Genomic DNA, 18946 nt, shown 5'->3' on the forward strand with positions numbered 1-18946 from the left:
CCCATCTCTGAGCCTCACTCCATTCCCAACCTCAGACCAAATTATGCTTTTTCCTTAAGTTTTTTTCCTAGGAGTTTTATAATTTTAGCTCTAATTGTAGGTATTTGATCCATTCTAAATTAATTTTGTATATGATGTAAGGTAGGGGCCCAGATTCATTCTTGTGTATGTGGATATCTAATTTTCCCAGCACAATTTGTTGAAAGACTATCCTTTCCCCCTTAAATAGTCTTGGCACGCTTGTTGAAACTCATTTGACCATTTATGCTTAGGTTTATTCTGGGCTTTTTATTCTCAGGTCCTTGTTATCCTTTGGCTCCATCAGCCTAAGGCCTTTTCCCTCCTTGTCACAAAGTGCCTGCTTCAGCTCCACACATCATATCCTATAACCATAGTCAAAGTCAAGAACCAAGGATGTGTATGTGTGTGTGTGTTTTAAATTAAGAATATTTCCCAGGAGTCTCCTGACCCCATTAGACTTCCTCTTAAGCAACAGTGTGCTGAAGCCAGTTTGCACAAGCTTGTGAAAGCACATTATCACATTTTTTAGATTTTGTGAGCTTGTTGTTAAACACCACCATCCTTGAAATCAGCCATGGTGGTAGCATTTATTTATACCACAGAACATAGCAAATGATACAAATCAGAACTTCCCCCCCACCAGGAGTGTGATTTACCAGCACACCATTATTTTTAAGTTTTATAAATCAGATCAAGATGATATGGCCACTCCTATCTTAAGGGAATCTTGGAAAATGAGTGTTTGTCATTTTCAGCCTCTCTCAAGGGAAGGGGACTTTCCTGGCTGACAAGGAAAGGGAGAGCTAGGGAAGTAACCAATGGTGTTTTACATTAATGGTTCCCATTAATGGGAACGTTTTGTAATCATTGAAAAGAATATCTTCAAAGGATGTCTGCCAGAAGATAGAGCACTGTGGGCTCAGTGGTAGGATGCACCAAGCTCTATCAGTTGACATGGTGATTACAGCAAGAGGTGGGCCCAGGACAGGCTGTCTAGTCCATGTGATGGGGGCCTATTAGGGACATGGCCTCAGCAACTTTCTGTAACCACAACGGGGAGCTGCCTTGACATGGGACTGTGAACGGCCAGAGGACATGGGGCTTGGGATGATGCTGAGGGGAAGCAAGGAGCCCGGTGTGGAGTCTCAGAGGGTAGTAGACGTGTTCCCTGAAGAAGAGCCAACAAAGGAAGGCCTGCCATCCTTGGCCAAGAACTCCTTGCTGATCAGGCCATGGATGGCCATGATCTTGAGGAGTCCGTGGCGAAACTTCTGGCCAATGAAGACATAGATGAGAGGGTTGAGGCAGCTGTGCAGGAAGCCCAGGATCTCGGTGGCATCCAGGGCCCGGCCAATGTCGTTGCGGCGCTGACAGGTCTCGGCAATCACATGGGCCCTCATGAGGGTGTCTGCAATCAGGACCAGGTTGTAGGGCAGCCAGCAGAGCAGGAAGACGAGCACGACAGCAAAGATGACCCGCATGGCCCGGTGCTTCTGCCCCATTTGGGCTGAAAACAGCGTGCGCAGGGTGAATCCGTAGCAGAACAGCATGACCAGCAGGGGCAGGAGGAAGCCAAAGGTCTGGGGCAGGACACGCATTATCATCCGCCATTTCGTTGTATTGGCACCCAGGTCCTCATAGCAGACTAGGTCGGAGGAGGGTGGTTGATAGGCCTCACGGAAGATGAAGACAGGAAGGGCCAGGATCACAGACAGGGCCCAGATGCCTAAACATATGAACTTGACCCAGTGCCGCTTCTGGGTCAGCGTGCGTGTGGCATGGACAATGGCCAGGTAGCGGTCCATGCTGATGCAGGCCAGCAGTAGAATACCGCTGTAGAAGTTCACTTCCTTCAGGAGTGAGGCCACCTTGCACAGGGGTGTGCCGAAGATCCAGCCCTTTGCCTTGGAGGCGGCCCAGATAGGCAAGGTCATGGCGAAGAGCAGGTCAGCCATGGCCAGGTTCAGCAGGTAGACATCAGTGACAGAGCGACCGACCCGGCTGTATAAGATGACCAGCATCACCAGGGAGTTTCCCAGGAGGCTTAGCAAGAAGACCAGGGCATAGATGACGACCACAGCATACTTGTTGAGTGTCTCAGTGCTTATCTCACAGGGACTATAATCATAGTCTTCTATGGGTGGCATGCCGCTGTAATTTTCAAACTCATCCTCAAACCCCTCCCACAAATAGCTGCTATTAGATAAATCTTTCAGGATGATTGTCATGGTGTGATCTGGTTAAAAGACTAGAAGGAAAGAAAGGTGATTTAGTAACTCAGATCCAAATCACTCTCATCAAGGATGTGATAACTGTTACTAGGTTATCTTGTGCTTATCTGCTAGCTTGGTAACTGAAGAGCCCTTCCTTCACCTCTGTCACAGGCTGCTTTAAGGATCAGCTTCATCGTGTTGTCAACTTTCCAGAACCCTGAGGCCTAAATGTGGGATAATATGGACATACACACAGGGAAAAACATCTGCTGTTGGTTGGGCCCATAGTGGCATCAGCTTTACCTATAATACTGCCTCTGTGCTCTCTTTGACTTTCTGCATCCTCAGCCATGTCTGGGCATTCAGATGGGAAGACTAAGTTGTTCTACACATTCAGGGAAGGGCCAGCATCAGGCAAAATGGAAGGAGGCAAACCTGCTCTAGGGCTTCCCAGGTGGCTCAATGGTAAAGAAACTGCCTACTGATGCAGCAGATGTGGGTTTGATCCCTGGACTGGGAAGATCCCCTGGAGAAGGAAATGACAACCCACTCCAGTATTCTTGCCTGAAGAATTCCATGGAGCCTGGTGGGCTACTGTCCATGGGGTGGCAAAGACAAAACCTGCTCTCAGATGCCCCTTTCTATGCTATTTCCCCTCCATGGTATTCCTGGTGTTTTGTTTGTTTTTTGCTGTGTTATGCAGCCTGCAAGGGCCCAGCAGTGAAAGTGCTGAATCCTAACCAGTGGACTACTAGGGAATTCCCTTACCAATTCTTATTTAACCTTCTTAAAATCCACTGAGGGAAGACAATATAGTAATAAATTGCATTAGAGTATATTTCAAGGGACTTCTGCTGGTGGTCCAGTGGTTAAGACTCCCGCTTCCACTGCAGGGGACACAGGTTCAGTCCCTGGTTAGGGAACTGAGATACCACATGCCGCTTAGCACAGCCCGCCCACCCCCCAAAAAAAGTGTATTTTAAGCTTTTTCTCTAAAGGAGCAATAAATGTTTGGGTCCTCTGTCTAAAGAAAGTGTAAGCATTTAAGAGAAACCCCCATCATGTTCACCCCTTAAATATCCACAGAATTGTTCAGCACTTTTCAAATAACTTTTAAGGTTGTTAAACATTTATTGAAGCAAAATCTTACCAGAAGAAACAGACGTGAAACAGACAAAAGCTCTTCTGCTGAGGAGGGTGGGTGTGCACCTCTCTCCAACTAAGTAGTCACTACAGAGGCTGCTGCTGCTGCTAAGTCGCTTCTGTCCTGTCCGACTCTGTGCGACACCATAGACGGCAGCCCAGCAGGCTCCCCCATCCCTGGGATTCTACAGAGGAGGTTCCCACAAAACCTCCAGGGCTCTTTCGAGAACAATCTGAAAACCCTACAAATGGTTACCAAGACTGGAAATAAGGATATCTGGTATCCAGTGCTCGTGCTGTCCTGATTCTGTCATTAATAAGCTATGTGACCTTGAGTGGGTCCTTTTACCTCTCCAGATTTCCATTTCCTCAATTTGGGAGGCAGAGTAAATAACCCCTGAGATGTTTCCAAATCTGAGGTTCTATGAGTTCATTCAAACCCACACCTTTTAATATCTCTGCCAGGACTGCATTTTCACAAAAGACTAAGCCTCAGGGCAAAGCAATTAACATCAAATCGGAAAAAGTCATCCTCTTCCCTAAAAATGGGGAGATGTGGAATTTCCCTGGTGGCACAGTGGTTAAGAATCTGTCTGCCAGTGTAGGAGACACAGGCTTGATCCCTGCTCCAGGAAGAGCCCACATACCACAGAGCAATTAAGCCCGTGAGCTGCAACTACTACTGAGCCCATGCTCTAGAGCCTGCAAGCTGCAGCTACTAAGCCCCTGTTCCACAACTACTGAAGCCTACGTGCCTAGAGCCTGTGAACCTCAACTAGAGAGTAGCCCCCACTCTCTGCAACTAGAGAAAGCTCCCGTGCAGCAACAAAGACCAGCTCAGCCCAAAAAAAAATTTTTTTAATAAATAAATATTTTTAAAAGGAGAGAGGTATGAAAGGTGAAGGTGAGAAGACTGTGGCCCCCTGGTCACCATCTGTAGCCATGTATAAAAACAGAACTGAATACATGGTCATGAGGAAGGAGGCAGGGAGTCAATGGAGTACAAATCACAGGTCCCAGACAACCAGATGCATTTTCCAAAATATAGTCAAACTAAGTCACCCTTCCCCAGAAAAAGTCCTGGCAATCAGAGGTGGCTCCCTACCTGAGTCACCAACCATGTATGTCCAACTGTAAGAGCCTGGAACTCAGAGACCAGAGTGCCTTAACACTGAGAGGAAACTTGATGAATAAAGAATAGGGAAGCCTTGTCACAGCACAGCTCCTCCTTGGGCCCTGCCCATGTCTATATTTGGAGAACAGGTTAAATCAGGGGGTCACAGGCTATCAGAGACTCCCAGGGTCCCTGTGTCCAAGCAGGGGAACCTGAGGTGAAGATGGAGTTAAGGATCCATTATCTGAATTCTCCACTCTGTGGATGGCTATTTTCATTCTCTTCCTTTTCTTGCTTTTATTTCTGTTTGAAAGCTTCCAACTTGCCTGACCTGAATAAAGGGGAAAGAACTTGACTTTATATAGTACAGATTCTAGCAGTCCATATGGGAGGGCCTTGTAGGAGCCCTCCACCAGTGGGGTGGGGTTGACGGCTAGAGGACAACCCAGTGGGAAGGAGGTCGAAGACTGAGTTGTGTTTGGACAGCAAACACGCAGTGTTTACTTAAACTCTAGGCTTCTTTGGGATGGAGATGTTGATGGAGCTTCGGAGGAAGAAGCTCCACCACCACCAACGAAGTACTGGTTGATTAGAATTGCCCTGAGTCTGGGGGCCACTCCTGGAGTCTGGCTGGACCACAGGGAGACCAGCAGAGCTGGGGCTGATGGTGGTGATTGGAGGAGTGGTGGTAATGTCATTCGCCCCGCTCTCAGTCTTGACGGATGGCATCTCTGGGAACCTGCCTCAGCTGCTCCCAGCAACTAATGTCTGTCCCTTAGCTTTACCTCTGGTACTTCGGTCACTTCTTCCTTATAACAAGAACCCTATTGTCCTGTAATGATGCATTTACAAGTCAGTCTGCCCCACTAGACCATGGGCTGCTAGAGACCACTCCAATTCACCTTCAGAGCCTCTGCCAGGATACAGAGTAAGTGCTCACTCAGTGGTTATAGAGTAAACAACATTAGTCATATCTCCTTGGATTGATGTGCTGTGGATCGTCCCCTGCCTGCTTCCTGCGATTCAGGGTGCCTATCACTTTAAGGAACAGAGTCTATATAAGCTGTGCCTGAAAGCTGCACTTTCATATAGCCGAGCTGCACTGTCTGTCCTTTCCAAACTATCTGCTACTGTTTAGAGTTGGTGCTGTATAATCTGTGTTCTGCCTCTACCATGCATGCCGAATGTAGCATGGCACTGGTGCCTACAATTCTGCCCCTGGCAAGCATATTTCTTAAACTAAGTCATGCTCTCCTCCTGGGTTCTCTTATCCTTTATAAGTAATAGCAGGAAGTGTAAGGAGACAATTGCCTTGGGGCTACCCATGCTTTGATTTTACAGGTGTTGACCAATTGCAAACTAATGCCTAGACTAGAAAGGACTTGAAGATGGGGTAGTCCCTGGAAAGAGCAGACATGTCTCTAATTAATCATCTAGGGAAAAGGTAGCTCCTGGGGCAGAAAATAGAGAACAAGAGAGAAAACAGACTGGGGTCTGGACTGCGCAAGCCAGTATGCACTCCAGGGCAAACTGAGAATATTCGCCACGAGGGGGCAGCAGTCACTGGGCGAGGAAGTCTGCAAGGAAGAGGCCCATAGAGAAAGACCAGGGCAAGAAAAGTCTCATCTAATACTTAGTTTTAAGCTCCTCTTTGTGAATAATTCCCTTCTGCTTTCCCAGGCCCTCACTCAAGTTGGTTCAGCAGTCCAGCATGTTTCAACTAATCACTGGGGTACTAGGGAAGAGTCCTCCCTCAAACCCAAGGAACAAAGGAGAATCAGCCCCTTGGGATGAGCATGGCGGGGTGGGGGTGGCAATGGTGGTAGCTTAGGTCTCCAGTGGAAAAACAATCTGGGGAAAAGAGTTGAAAAGGATCTTTTCCTTTACGGTAGGAAAGGGCCTTTCACTGAAGGAGGGGGAAAGGCACACACATATGAGCTTGGAATAAAATTCTACCCACTTGAAAAGGTTCCAGCAATTTTGCCCACACAACGTATCTTCTGTACGTCACTTTCCATTTATCACGGCTCCCCCTTAAATGGCTCTGCTGCTGCTGCTGCTAGGTCGCTTCAGTCGTGTCCGACTCTATGTGACCCCAGATGGGAGAGCATGTTTCCATTCTGTGTAGAACATCCAGTGCCACAAAGACTGCTGTGACATGTGCAGCCCAAATGCCAGTCCTTAGCAAGACGCCGAGGCCTGTTCTTGCCATTCTTTTCTAGAAGTGGCAGCTTCTATGCAGGACCATGTGAACCGCACAATTTGGCTATAAGGTTATCTATTTTGTCCCCCTGTCAGCTTTGATACCGGCCTCAACATCTCTGCACAGCCCTGCAGAAGAATCCACTTGGACTGGGGGACCAAATTAGAGGCAAGGGAGGTGGAGGAGAGGGTTCATCCCTCTCCCTGATGACAGTCCCTGGTGCCATCGTGACAGGTTCAAGGGCAAGTATATGACCTAAGAAGATCCCTCTCAGAACCAGGCTCAGGGTGGTTGTTTAATGACTGTGGAAAAGCAAGTATGTAGCCTTGTGGCTGCTGCAAGCCATTTTGCTGCCATAAATGGCAAACCAGTCCAAAGACAAAAAGTAACACTTGGAGGAGACAGAACCCAGAGAATTGCAGAGAAACAGATCCAGGGTCCTGAACATACTGTGCCCAGAGTTCATCTTCTCTGTGGTATTTTTCAGTTATGTGAGCCAGTAAATTGTCTTTATTGTTGAAGACCAGTTTAAGTGGAATTGTCTGGTGGTGGTGGTTTAGTAACTAAGTCGTGTCCAACTCTTTGCAACCCCATAGACTGTACCTGCCAGGTTCTTCTGTCCGTGGGATTTTCCAGGCAAGACTACTGGAGTGGGTTGCCATTTCCTTCTCCAGGAGTTGTCTGTACATGCAACCAAAACTGGGCCTGACCAAGAGAGTTCTGGAACCCAACAGTAATCCAGGATGAGAGGAGAAGGGAGAGAAAGTGTGTCACGGGCAGACAGTCATGTAAAGCCAGGATGTGACAGGGGTGTGACCAGGGACGCAGCTATGGTTGGACCTCCCAGCCCTGCTTATTATCAGCCTCTGGTGGAAGATGGAGAGGAAAACTTGGAGACCAAGCAGATGAGATTCCAACTGAGGACACTCTCCTGAATGAACTCAGAAATCCTTCTGAGGAACCCAGAAACCATTGCTTTGGATACAGACAGCATGTGTGTGTGGTAAGTTGCTCAGTCATGTCCTACTCTGTGTGACCCCATGGGCTGTAGCCCACCGGGCTTCTCTGTCCATGGGGATTCTCCAGGCAAGAATACTAGAGTGAGTTGCCATGCCCCTCAGACAGACCATGATTCAAATATTGGCTTTCCTTTAACAGTTTACAACCTTGGACACGTTTCTTCAGTTCAGTTCAGTTCAGTCACTCAGTCATGTCTGACTCTTTGTGACCCCATGTACTGCAGCACGCCAGGCCTCCCTGTCAGTCACCAACTCCCGGGGTTTAACCAAACCCATGTCCATTAAGTCAGTGATATCATCCAACCATCTCATCCTCTGTTGTCCCCTTCTCCTCCCATCTTCAATCTTTCCCAGTATCAGGGTCTTTTCCAATGAGTCAGTTCTTTGCATCAGGTGGCCAAAATATTGGAGTTTCAGCTCCAACATCAGTCCTTCCAATGAAGGACTGATCTCCTTTAGGATAGACTGGTTGGATCTCCTTGCAGTCCAAGGGACTCTCAAGCGTCTTCTCCAACACCACAGTTTAAAAGCATCAATTCTTCGGCGCTCAGCTTTCTTTATAGTTCAACTCTCACATCCATACATGACTACTGGAAAAACCACAGCCTTGACTAGACGGACCTTTGTTGGCAAAGTAATGTCTCTGCTTTTCAATATGCTATCTAGGTTGGTCATAACTTTCCTTCCAAGGAGTAAGCATCTTTTAATTTCATGGCTGCAGTCACCATCTGCAGTGATTTTGGAGCCCCAAAAAATAAAATCTGACACTGTTTCCACTGGTTTCCTATCTATTTGCCATGAAGTGATGGGACTGGATGCCATGATCTTCGTTTTCTGAATGTTGAACTTTAAGCCAACTTTTTCACTCTCCTCTTTCACCTTCATCAAGAGGCTGTTTGGTTCTTCTTCACTTTCTGCCTTAAGGGTGGTGTCATCTGCATATCTGAGGTGATTGATATCTCTCCCAGCAATCTTGATTCCAGCTTGTGCTTCATCCAGCCCAGCGTTTCTCATGATGTACTCTGCATATAAGTTAAATAAGCAGGGTGACAATATACAGCCTTGACAAACTCCTTTTCCTATTTGGAACCAGTCTGTTGTTCCATGTACAGTTCTAACTATTGCTTCCTGACCTGCATACAGATTTCTTATGAGGCAGGTCAGGTGGTCTGGTATTCCCATCTCTTTCAGCATTTTCTACAGTTTATTGTGATCCACACAGTTAAAGGCTTTGGCATAGTCAATAAAGCAGAAATAGATGTTTTTCTGGAACTCTCTTGCTTTTTCGATGATCCAGCGGATGTTGGCAATCTGATCTCTGGTTCCTCTGTCTTTTCTAAAACCAACTTGAACATCTGGAAGTTCATGGTTCACATATTGTTGAAGCCTGGCTTGGAGAATTTTGAGCATTGCTTTACTAGCGTGTGAGATGAGTGCAATTGTGCGGTAGTTTGAGCATTCTTTGGCTTTACCTTTCTTTGGGATTGGAATGAAAACTGACCTTTTCCAGTCCTGTGGCCACTGCTGAGTTTTCCAAATTTGCTTGCATACTGAGTGCAGCACTTTCACAGCATCATCTTTTAGGATTTGAAATAGCTCAACTGGAATTCCATCACCTCCACTAGCTTTGTTCATAGTGATGCTTCCTAAGGCCCACTTGACTTCATATTCCAGGATGTCTGGCTATAGGTGAGTGATCACTCCATCGTGATTATCTGGGTCGTGAAGATCTTTTTTGTACAATTCTTCTGTGTATTCTTGCCACCTCTTCTTAATATCTTCTGCTTCTGTTAGGTCCATACCATTTCTGTCCTTTATTGAGCCCATCTTTGCATGAAATGTTCCCTTGGTATCTCTAATTTTCTTGAAGAGATCTCTAGTCTTTCCCATTCTGTTGTTTTCCTCTATTTCTTTGCACTGATCACTGAGGATGGCTTACTTATCTCTCCTGGCTCTTCTCTGGCAGACCTGAATTGAAGACAGTAGGGAAAACCACTAGACTATTTCTGTATGACATAAATCAAATCCCTTATGATTATACAGTAGAAGTGAGAAATAGATTTAAGGGCCTAGATCTGATAGAGTGCCTGATGAGCTGTGGACGGAGGTTCGTGACATTGTACAGGACATGTTTCTTAACCTATATCAAAATATCCTTAGCCATCAAAATGGAGCTACTTGCCTCATGAAGCTGTGTGAGGATGAACTGGGGTAAGATTATGGGCTCTAGAACCAAGCTGTGTGTGCTTGCGTGTTGAGTCACCTCAACCATGTCCGACTTTTTGCTACCACATGGACTGTAGCCCTCTAGGCGCCTCTGTCCATGGGGATTCTCCAAGCAAGAATACTGGAGTGGGTTGCCATTTCCTCCTCCGGGGATCTTGCCGACACAGGGATCAAACTCACATCTCTTACATTCCTTGTGTTGGCAGACAGGTTCTTTACCACTAGCGCCAACCAAGCCACCTTGGTGCAAATCCCAGCTCTGTCCCTGGCCAGCTCTGTGCCTTGGGAAGCTTAGATACACACTCTGTGCCTCAGTTTCCTCCTCTGTAAAAAGAGACTAAAAGTAGGCGCTAACTCATAGGGCTGATACGAGGATCGCTGAGTTAATGCATTTAGTGCTTAGCACAGAATCTGACAGACGATAAATGTTCATGACTTGTACCTGTACACAGTCCTGTTCAGTGAGTGTGGGTCAGACTCACTAAACAATGCGAACCTTCTGACCCTGTGAGCCCACTTAACGTGAGGGAAGGAAGGAAGGAAAGAAATAGGAACAGGGAGGAAGAGGGGAAAGGGAGGGAGGATAAAGTTTGTCTCAGAGTCATTTATAGCCATAAAATTTGGTAATATTTCAATGCCTTTCAAAAAACTTATTTTACAAATTATAGTCGACCTGTAAAATGGAACACCATTTCCACTAAACACGATAAGGTATAGCTACAATTAATGCTATGACAAGGTGTCTATAATAGAACCGCTGAGTAGAAAGAAAGGTCGGCAAAAAGAATGCACAGGATGATAGGATTCTGTGATAAGTCTATGGATGCATGTGCACAGGGAGGAAAGAGGATAGAGGGGAAATGTTAACAGTGGTTATCTTTGGATGGTGGGATTATGGATATTTGCTTTCTTGCTTATATCCTTTGATGTGGCCCAACTGGTAAAATGAGCACTAATTTTGCAGTCAGAAAAAAAATATGTATTTAGCCATTTTCACTCAAAAGTAAATAAATAACACTATGACGGTCATTTCCCTCTCCTCTCTCAGATCTGCCTGTCCAGCTAGGTCAGTGAGCAGATGTCCAAGACACTGAGATTCCTCCTATTTCTGCAACCCTTCAATCTGCCATACTCTCCTTCCCCTCGGGCCCCGTGGCACCCATCCTGTTTTCTATTGTTCTACTTTTTCGACTGGGTTCCATTTTCAGGACTCTGTCTCTCCTACTGAACTGCGAATAGGCGAGACTCTGATACAGAGCAGTGATTGATAAAGCCTCTCTTCCTTTCCTCTTTGCCCCTCTGTAAACGATTCTATTTTGCATCCTCAGTGCCCAGCAAAGTGTATGACACACACTAGTAGATGACACATGGGGAGTGGGCGTATGACTGTGCAGTGTACAGGGCCCCATGCTGGGAAGAGCCCTGTGTTCAGGGTGGAATGCTCTGCAGCCACTACCATGAGACTCCTTATAATTTTATTTTAGAATTTGTGTTTTTTAAGTGAGGTCTGAAGGGACAATGGAACACACACAGGGCCCTGAGCTCAGCTCTCGTGTATCCCACCTCTTGTTGCCTCCCTGGGATGGGAGAGCTCAGCCTGCCACTCCCCCACCCCCAAATATCCCCAGCCTCAGTGAGTGCAACATAAGATAGAAAATAAAAAACACTCTGTCTCCCCCACACACTTTTTTTTTTGCCAGACCATGCTGCTTGTAGGATCTTATTTTCCCAACCAGGGATCAAATCCAGGTCCCTTGCGGTGGAATTTCAGAGACCTAATCACTGAAGCGACTTAGCAGCAGCAATCACTGGAAGGCCAGGAAGTTCCCACTCTGTCCCCTTAAGAGAAAGGCCATAAAAGGAAGAAACAAGCTTTTTCCTGCTTTCTGAACAAGGGACTCTGCATTTTCATTTTGCATTGGGTCCTTCAAATTATGCAGCCAGCCTGGACACCAGATAAATATCTCCTGGGTGGGTGAAATATTGAAGGAATGGAGAGGACACAAATGCCAGACTGGACTTTTTACCTGAGCTCACTCAAGATGGCAACTCCATCCTTCCAACAGCTCAGGCCAGAATTCAGTGACAACGTCTTTATCTGTTACACTCAAAATTCAATCTATCAGAAAATTACACTGACTCTACCAAAAGAAATTCCACCTTCTACTTTCTCATCTCCCCTACTGCTCTTGCCCTGGCCCCTGCCGCCATTCCTTCTCACCTGAATTACTAAGGCAACCTCCCAGTCTTCCCTGTGTCCACCAGGTTTCTCCCACTGACTGTTCTCATCACACCATTCAGAGAGATTTGTTTACGTTTTAAGTCCGATCGTGTCATGCCTTCTTACTACCCTCCAATGTTTCCAAAAGATGAATTTTACAACTTTTATTTCTTAGGTGCATTTTAAGTGACTTAACAGTGTAGAAACCAGACAAACACCACCTTGACCAAGTGAAAAAGGCTGATGCTACCAGGGATGCTGTGTGGGTCTCACAAACCCGCGGGGTGATGTGAAGAGAAGGGCACCTCACCTCTGGGGTAGTGTCTCTGAACACCCATCACCCTGACTGGTTATGAGGAAAACATCAGACAAGCCTAGACTGGGGCATACTCTACCGGACACCTGGCCAGCACTCCTCACACTGTCAGGGTCATGAAAAGCAAGGAAAGAGTGAGCAAAATTGTCACAGACTAAGGAGACTGGGGAGTTATGCCAACGGAAGCCTTGGGGAACCCTGCATTGGATCCTGATACAGAAAGAGAGCTAGCGGAAAAACTGGAAAAATCCAGATAAAATCTGGAGTTTAGTTAACACTTGCTTTTAAAGTTGTTACTTATTTTATTTTATTGAGTTTTATTTTTTAAATCAGGAATAAGTATTGAATTTTGTCAAAGGCCTCTGAAGATAATTATGTTTTTTTTTCTTCTTAGATATATTAGCATGTGAATTATATTCATAGCTTTCTAACGTTGGGTAATGTTTGCAGGGGGGGCAGATATAGCCCACCTAATCATAAAAAAAAAAAGTGAATTTGATAAAAGTAAAAGTTCTCAAGTGCTTCCCTAGTTGTCCAGTGGTTAAGACTCCCACTTTTAGTACAAGGGGCACAGTTCGACCCCTGGTTGGGGAACTAAGATCCCACATGCTTCACAGTCAAGAAAATTTTAAAAAATAAAATATGGCTAGATTTTTAAAAATAAAAAATGCCTTCTCCATCATTCCTCCACCCCTTGCCCCCTGGACCACAAACTGGGAGGATTAACCAACAGAAAAGCATTTTCTCACAGTTCTGGAGGCTGGAAACCCAAGATTAGGGTGTGAGCAGAGCTGCTTCCTTCCGAGGGCTACAAGGGAGAATCTGTGCCCAGCTTCTCCCCCAGCTTCCGGTGCTGTGCTAACTATTGCTGGCATTCCCTGGTTGTGGAAACACCACTTCAGTCTCTGCCTTCGTCTTCACATTGGTGTTCTCCTGATGTGTTTGTGTCCAAATTTCCCCTTTTTATAAGGACACCAGTTTGTTAGACTAGAGCTCCCTCTAATGACTGCGTCTTAATTAATTACCTCTGCAAGGACCCTATTTCCAAATCAGGTCCTGTTTTGATGTAATGGACTTCAACATATGAATCTGGGGGGAAGGGACACAATTCAGTCTATAACATCCTCTAATCGAATCCTCCTTTGTCTCTTAGAGCTCTGCTCCACCACACTGACCTGTTGGCTCAGCTGCTGTCTGGAGGCATTGCCTGTGCTGTTCCAGCTTCTAGGAATGGTCTTGTGTAGATGGTCCCCCAGGTAAGCCCTCATCTCCTTAGTGTTTGCTCAGACGCTGCCTTTTCACTGGGTCCCACCCTGTCCACCTATTTACAGTTGTATCTCCCCTAGCACTGCTGGGTATCCCTTTCTCCACTTTTTTTTTGAAATGACATATTTATTTATTCATTTATTGCAATGTTTATTATTATTAGATTTTTTTCCCCGAAAGATAATCACAAGCCTGGGGCTACATGGTGATGCCAGGCTAACAATATGAAAATGTTCCCTGCTTTACTTTACACATTTTTCTCTCTCCACAGCACTTATCACTTCCTAACATAGTACTATATAATCCACTTGTTTACTATAGACACTATTACTTATCGTCTCTCTCTCCTCTCTAGAACATAAGCCTCACAGGGGCAATGATCGTTATCTATTTTGATCACTGTATCCCAAGTGCCTAGGAGACAGCTTGGCCATTAGGGTGCCATAAAAAGTTGTTGACCAAAGAAAAGGAAAGAAATATGGATTATATTTCTAGAGACTGGGAGACCCACAGAGGGGTTGTCTTCTGTTTAACTCTCCTCTAGCCTCTGGGAAATTACACTGGAGGGAAAGGTGACCGCACCATGGCTTCAGAAATCATGAGACCCCTAGCAGTGCTAACAGCAGCACCTAAGCTCTAGCAGGAGAGCAAAAAACAATCTCCTCCTGGTGGCCAGGATCTCTGTAGTTGAGAGGTCAATCCAGCAGAGGGAAGCATTACCTTCAAATCATACCAAATACAGGGAGGGGGAGGGCAGGCGGGGTGGAGAGGGGCGGGGCAGGCAGAAAAATAATCGCGGTAACAATACTCTACCCGCTGGAAGCTGGGTTAGGCAGTCAACGCCTAGAACGTAACACCATCCTTTAAGGAGCGCAGGCTTTTTCACATACATTCATTTTCCCCTTAACGTCCTCCCAGGTGGGAGTTTTGGGGCTTCCCAAGTGGCTCTAGTGGTAAAGAGCCCCGTTTGCCAATGCGAGAGACAGAAGAGATGCGGGTTCGATCCCTGGATCAAGAAAATTCCCTGGAGGAGGGCATGTCAACCCTACTCCAGTAATCTTGCCTGGAGAATCCCCATGGACAGAGGAGCTTGGCGGGTACAGTCCATGGGGTCACAGAGTCGGACATGACTGAAGTGACCTAGCATGCATGCAGATGAGAGTTTAGCAATTCCCAGAGGGGCAGCGCGGCTTGGGATGAGCAGGTGAAGTTTATCACTCATTTGGTTATATCTCACTCAGCTTGTCACAGGCTTCATGAATAGTCCTGTCCCTGTGGGCACCACCCTTCTTCCGCAGACCCTTCCTCCACACCAGCAGTTCTCGGCCTTTCTGTGTGAATTCACACTTTTAAACACAACACGTTGGGATGCACTTGGCAAGGCAATTAAAAGGTGTATTTCGGAGAACTGGAAATCTTTTCCCAGATTCCTTACAGCTCACTTTTTGGTCCTCCAAATTTATCTTAACTCAGGCTGCCATCACAAAATCCTGTGGACTCGGTGGTTTAAACAACAGATTATTTATTTCTCACAGTTTTGGAGACTGGAAGTCTGAGATCAGGGAGCTGGTTGCATGGGTTCTCGGTGAGAGCTGTCTTTCTGGCTTGCAGACCGCTGCCTTCTGTGCAGAGAGATAAAGAGCTCTGGCTTCTTCCTCTTCTTCAGTTTAGTTCAGTCACTCAGTCGTGGCCAACCCTTTGCGACCCCCATGGACTGCAGCACAGCAGGCTTCCCTGTCCTTATGAGGATGCTAATCCCACCATGCAAAGGGCCTCAAGGTCATGACCTCGTGTAAACCTAACTCCCTCCCACCCCCAAAATACCATCACATTGGAAATCAGGGCTTCAGCCAGTGAATTTTTTTTAATAAATTTATTTTTTTATGTTTGGCTGTGCTGGTTCTTTGTTGCTGCATGGACTTTCTCCAGTTGGGCTAAGCAGAGGCTATTCTTCGTTGGGGTGCTCCGGCTTCTTTATTGTGGTGGCTTTTCATGTTGCGAAGTACCAGCTCTAGGGCACTCAGGCTTCAGTAGTTGAGGTTCATGGGCCCGAGCGCACAGGCTCAATAGTTGTGGCACTCAGATTGGGGGTGGAACCCGCATCTCCTGCACTGGCAGGCGGATTCTTTACCACGGAGCCACCAAGGAAGCCCCAGCCCATGAATTTTGATGGTCCTGACAGATTCTGGGTCTGGGGAGGACCTCCTTTTGTTATTTTTTTCTACTTCTACTAAAATGTAATCATAGGAAGTGATCCCCATTACAGGGATTTGGGGATTTTCTTCCAAAAAAAAAGAATTTTGCAGGGATACAGACATTATTCAGCCCATAACAAGCACCATGTCCCACTTTGTGGAGAATGACCTCCCTCCCAGATAACACTCTCTTACATATTCATGAGACAAGGTTCTAGCAAGCGCTAACAAACTTCTGTCTTTCATGCAGCCTGGCTTGTTTTCTCTTACATGCAGCCCGCCACACCAAGCTCTCCCTGGTGTGGCTCCGTCAGCATAATCAACATTTTGCCTGACAGACGGGGCTGCCAAAGTGGTATCCTTGGTTGCGGTACAAATAAACAGCACAAATGTTTACCTGGGGGTGGAGGAGTTGGAGATAGGAATTGGGCAGATGGGAGGCAGTTGGGAAGAAGACTTTTCATTAATAGCTTTTAATATATTTTTTTTAATTTTTGAAACATGTGACATGGTTCCCATTATGTTTTAGATGTGAAATATAGTCTTACCATGTTTAAAACAAATAGCTTCACCATGGGGGTGGGAAGCACGTGGTGCTGCCAGGAGCCACCCTTGAAGCTCTGGTGCCCACAGCTATGCTGTCTTCAGGCTGCCGGCTCACCTTCCACCTGACAAGCTGAACAAGCCTCAGACAGCTCCAGGAAGCGTTTTCCTGGGTCTGGGCCTAGCCGCTTGTCATTTCTCTAAGTCACTTCAGACCCCTTACTTCCAGTCAGGTCACCCTGGACTCTCTCAGTCCTGGTCTATTTCTTGTCATGTCTGTCTGGCTACCTATACTCTCCTCAGTTGCAGTCCAGGACATCCTGGCCTCTCCACATCTCCCACTAGGCCCTCTCAGTCTGTATTGTCCTTCCTGGCTCTCCTAGACGCCAAAGAAACCTTAGGCCCTGGGACTTTTTTTTATTACAATATAGTTGATTTACACTATTGTGTTAGTTCGTGCTGTACAGCAAAGTGACTCAGTGATATATATCTTTACATTCTTTTTTTAATATTCTTTTCCATTGTGGTTTATCATAGTATATTGAATATGGTTCTCTGTGCTGTAGAGTAGGACCCTGTTGTTTCAGGACCTGGGTTTTAAACTCACCCTGGCAGTAAATTCTCATTGACTTTCCTGGTCTATTGAAATCCACGTACTTACTCTGGCAACATTCTCATTTTCTTTCACTTAAAACAAGGCCCTTGAGACTTCTTTGGCAGACCAATGGTTGGGACTTTGTCCCAGTGCAGGGGGCTGGGGAGCAAGTTTGATTCCTGGTCAGGGAGCTAAGATTCTGCATGCTGCTCCTGCTAAGTCGCTGCAGTCGTGTCCAACTCTGTGCGACCCCATAGACGGCAGCCCACCAGGCTCCCCCATCCCTGGAGTGGGTTGCCATTTCCTTCTCCAGTGCATGAAAGTGAAAAGTGAAAGTGAAGTCACTCAGTCGTGTCTGACTCTTAGCGACCCCATGGACTACAGCCTACGAGGTTCCTCCATCCATGGGATTTTCCAGGCAAGACTACTGAAGTGAGGTGCCTTCTCCGAGCTTCTGCATGCCTCATGCCCAAAAAACCAAAACATAGAACAGAAACAATATTGTAGCAAATTCAATAAAGATTTTAAAAATGGTCCACATCAAAAAGATCTTTTAAAAAATAAATAAACAAAAAATTTTTTAAATAATATTTGAAGGAAAATTTTTCAGAAAATGAAATTAATATCTTGATATACAAATTTCATAATAGCATATTTCCATATTTAAACTTTATTATAATAAATAACTAATTATTAATATCTTAAAGAAATAATAGTCACACAAACTTATGCATCCTTGATTTATTCAAAATATAATCAACTCCCCCAAAAAATAAATAAATAAGGCCCTTGATTTATATTTGAGCATAAACAGGAGAACCAGCTTGCTGCTGAAATTACCTCTCCCAGTCCACACACCACAGACCCAATCAGCCTGCAGATGACTTTCCTTGACTACCTAGGTTTGGTTTACTTGTTTGTTCATTTAAAGTAGAATTGACTTTCAACTTATTAAAATTTAAACTTTTCACATTAAAAGAAGTCTGGATTTCTATCCTCTCTCCTAACATTTGGAAGATGGGGCAATACTGAGCCCCTGGTAAAATCAGCTGAAGTTGGTACACAAAAGAGATGCTAGAAATAGAACCATGCTACCACCATCACTTGATTTCATCAAAAGTGCCAAAGCAATCAAATGGGAAAAGGAAAATTCCATCCATAAAATGGTGGTGAAATAACTATATATAGGAAAAACATGAACTTTGATCCATGCCTTATACACAAACATTATGTTGATGACTCATAGGTCTAAATGTAAAAGCTGAAACTGCAGAGCTTTTAGAGAAAAATGTGGTTGAATATCATGACTTGGGAGTAAGCAAACTATTTGTTATAAATAAAAGAAAGCAGTAACCTTTAAAATACTTGACTTCATCAAAATTTTAAATTTAAGTTCTTCAAAAAGACATCATTATAAAAAAGTAATAAGCCACAGCCTGGTTGAAAATAATTGTAAAACATATATATCGCATAGTACTGGCATTGAAGATATACAAAGAATTCTGAAAGTAACCCCTCCTAAATGGCAAGACAATATACAAATACACGAAATATACGTATACACAAAAAAGAGTTATCAAGAAAATGCAGATTATAACCACAATGGAAATCCCATTATGCAATCACCAAAATGACTCAAAAAAAAATTTAAATGATAATATCAAGTGCTAGTGGGTCTTCCTAGGTGGTTCAGTGGTGAAGACTCCACCTACTAATCCAGGAGCCACAGGAGATCTTCCTGGGTCTGGAAGATCCCTTGAGAAGGACATATTCTTGCCTGGGAAATCCCATGAACAGAGGAGCCTGGCAGGCTACAGTCCATAGGGTCGCATAGAGTCCGACACAACTGAGTGACTGATGGTGCTCACATC

The 18946-nt window shown here is 45.4% G+C and overlaps 1 protein-coding gene across 1 annotated transcript; it reads right to left on the reverse strand.

Annotated features, from left to right (window-relative positions):
• Positions 1-624: 624 nt before the first annotated feature.
• LOC129646751 (C-X-C chemokine receptor type 2-like) lies at positions 625-4498 on the reverse strand. The gene is given in 2 exon segments (XM_055573434.1): positions 625-2269; positions 4483-4498. Coding segments are annotated over 2 exon segments (1119 nt in total). The 3' UTR covers positions 625-1166.
• Between the last annotated feature and the right edge of the window lie 14448 nt (positions 4499-18946).

This window comes from Bubalus kerabau, chromosome 3, assembly GCF_029407905.1.
Source record: "Bubalus kerabau isolate K-KA32 ecotype Philippines breed swamp buffalo chromosome 3, PCC_UOA_SB_1v2, whole genome shotgun sequence".
NCBI lineage: Eukaryota > Metazoa > Chordata > Mammalia > Artiodactyla > Bovidae > Bubalus > Bubalus kerabau.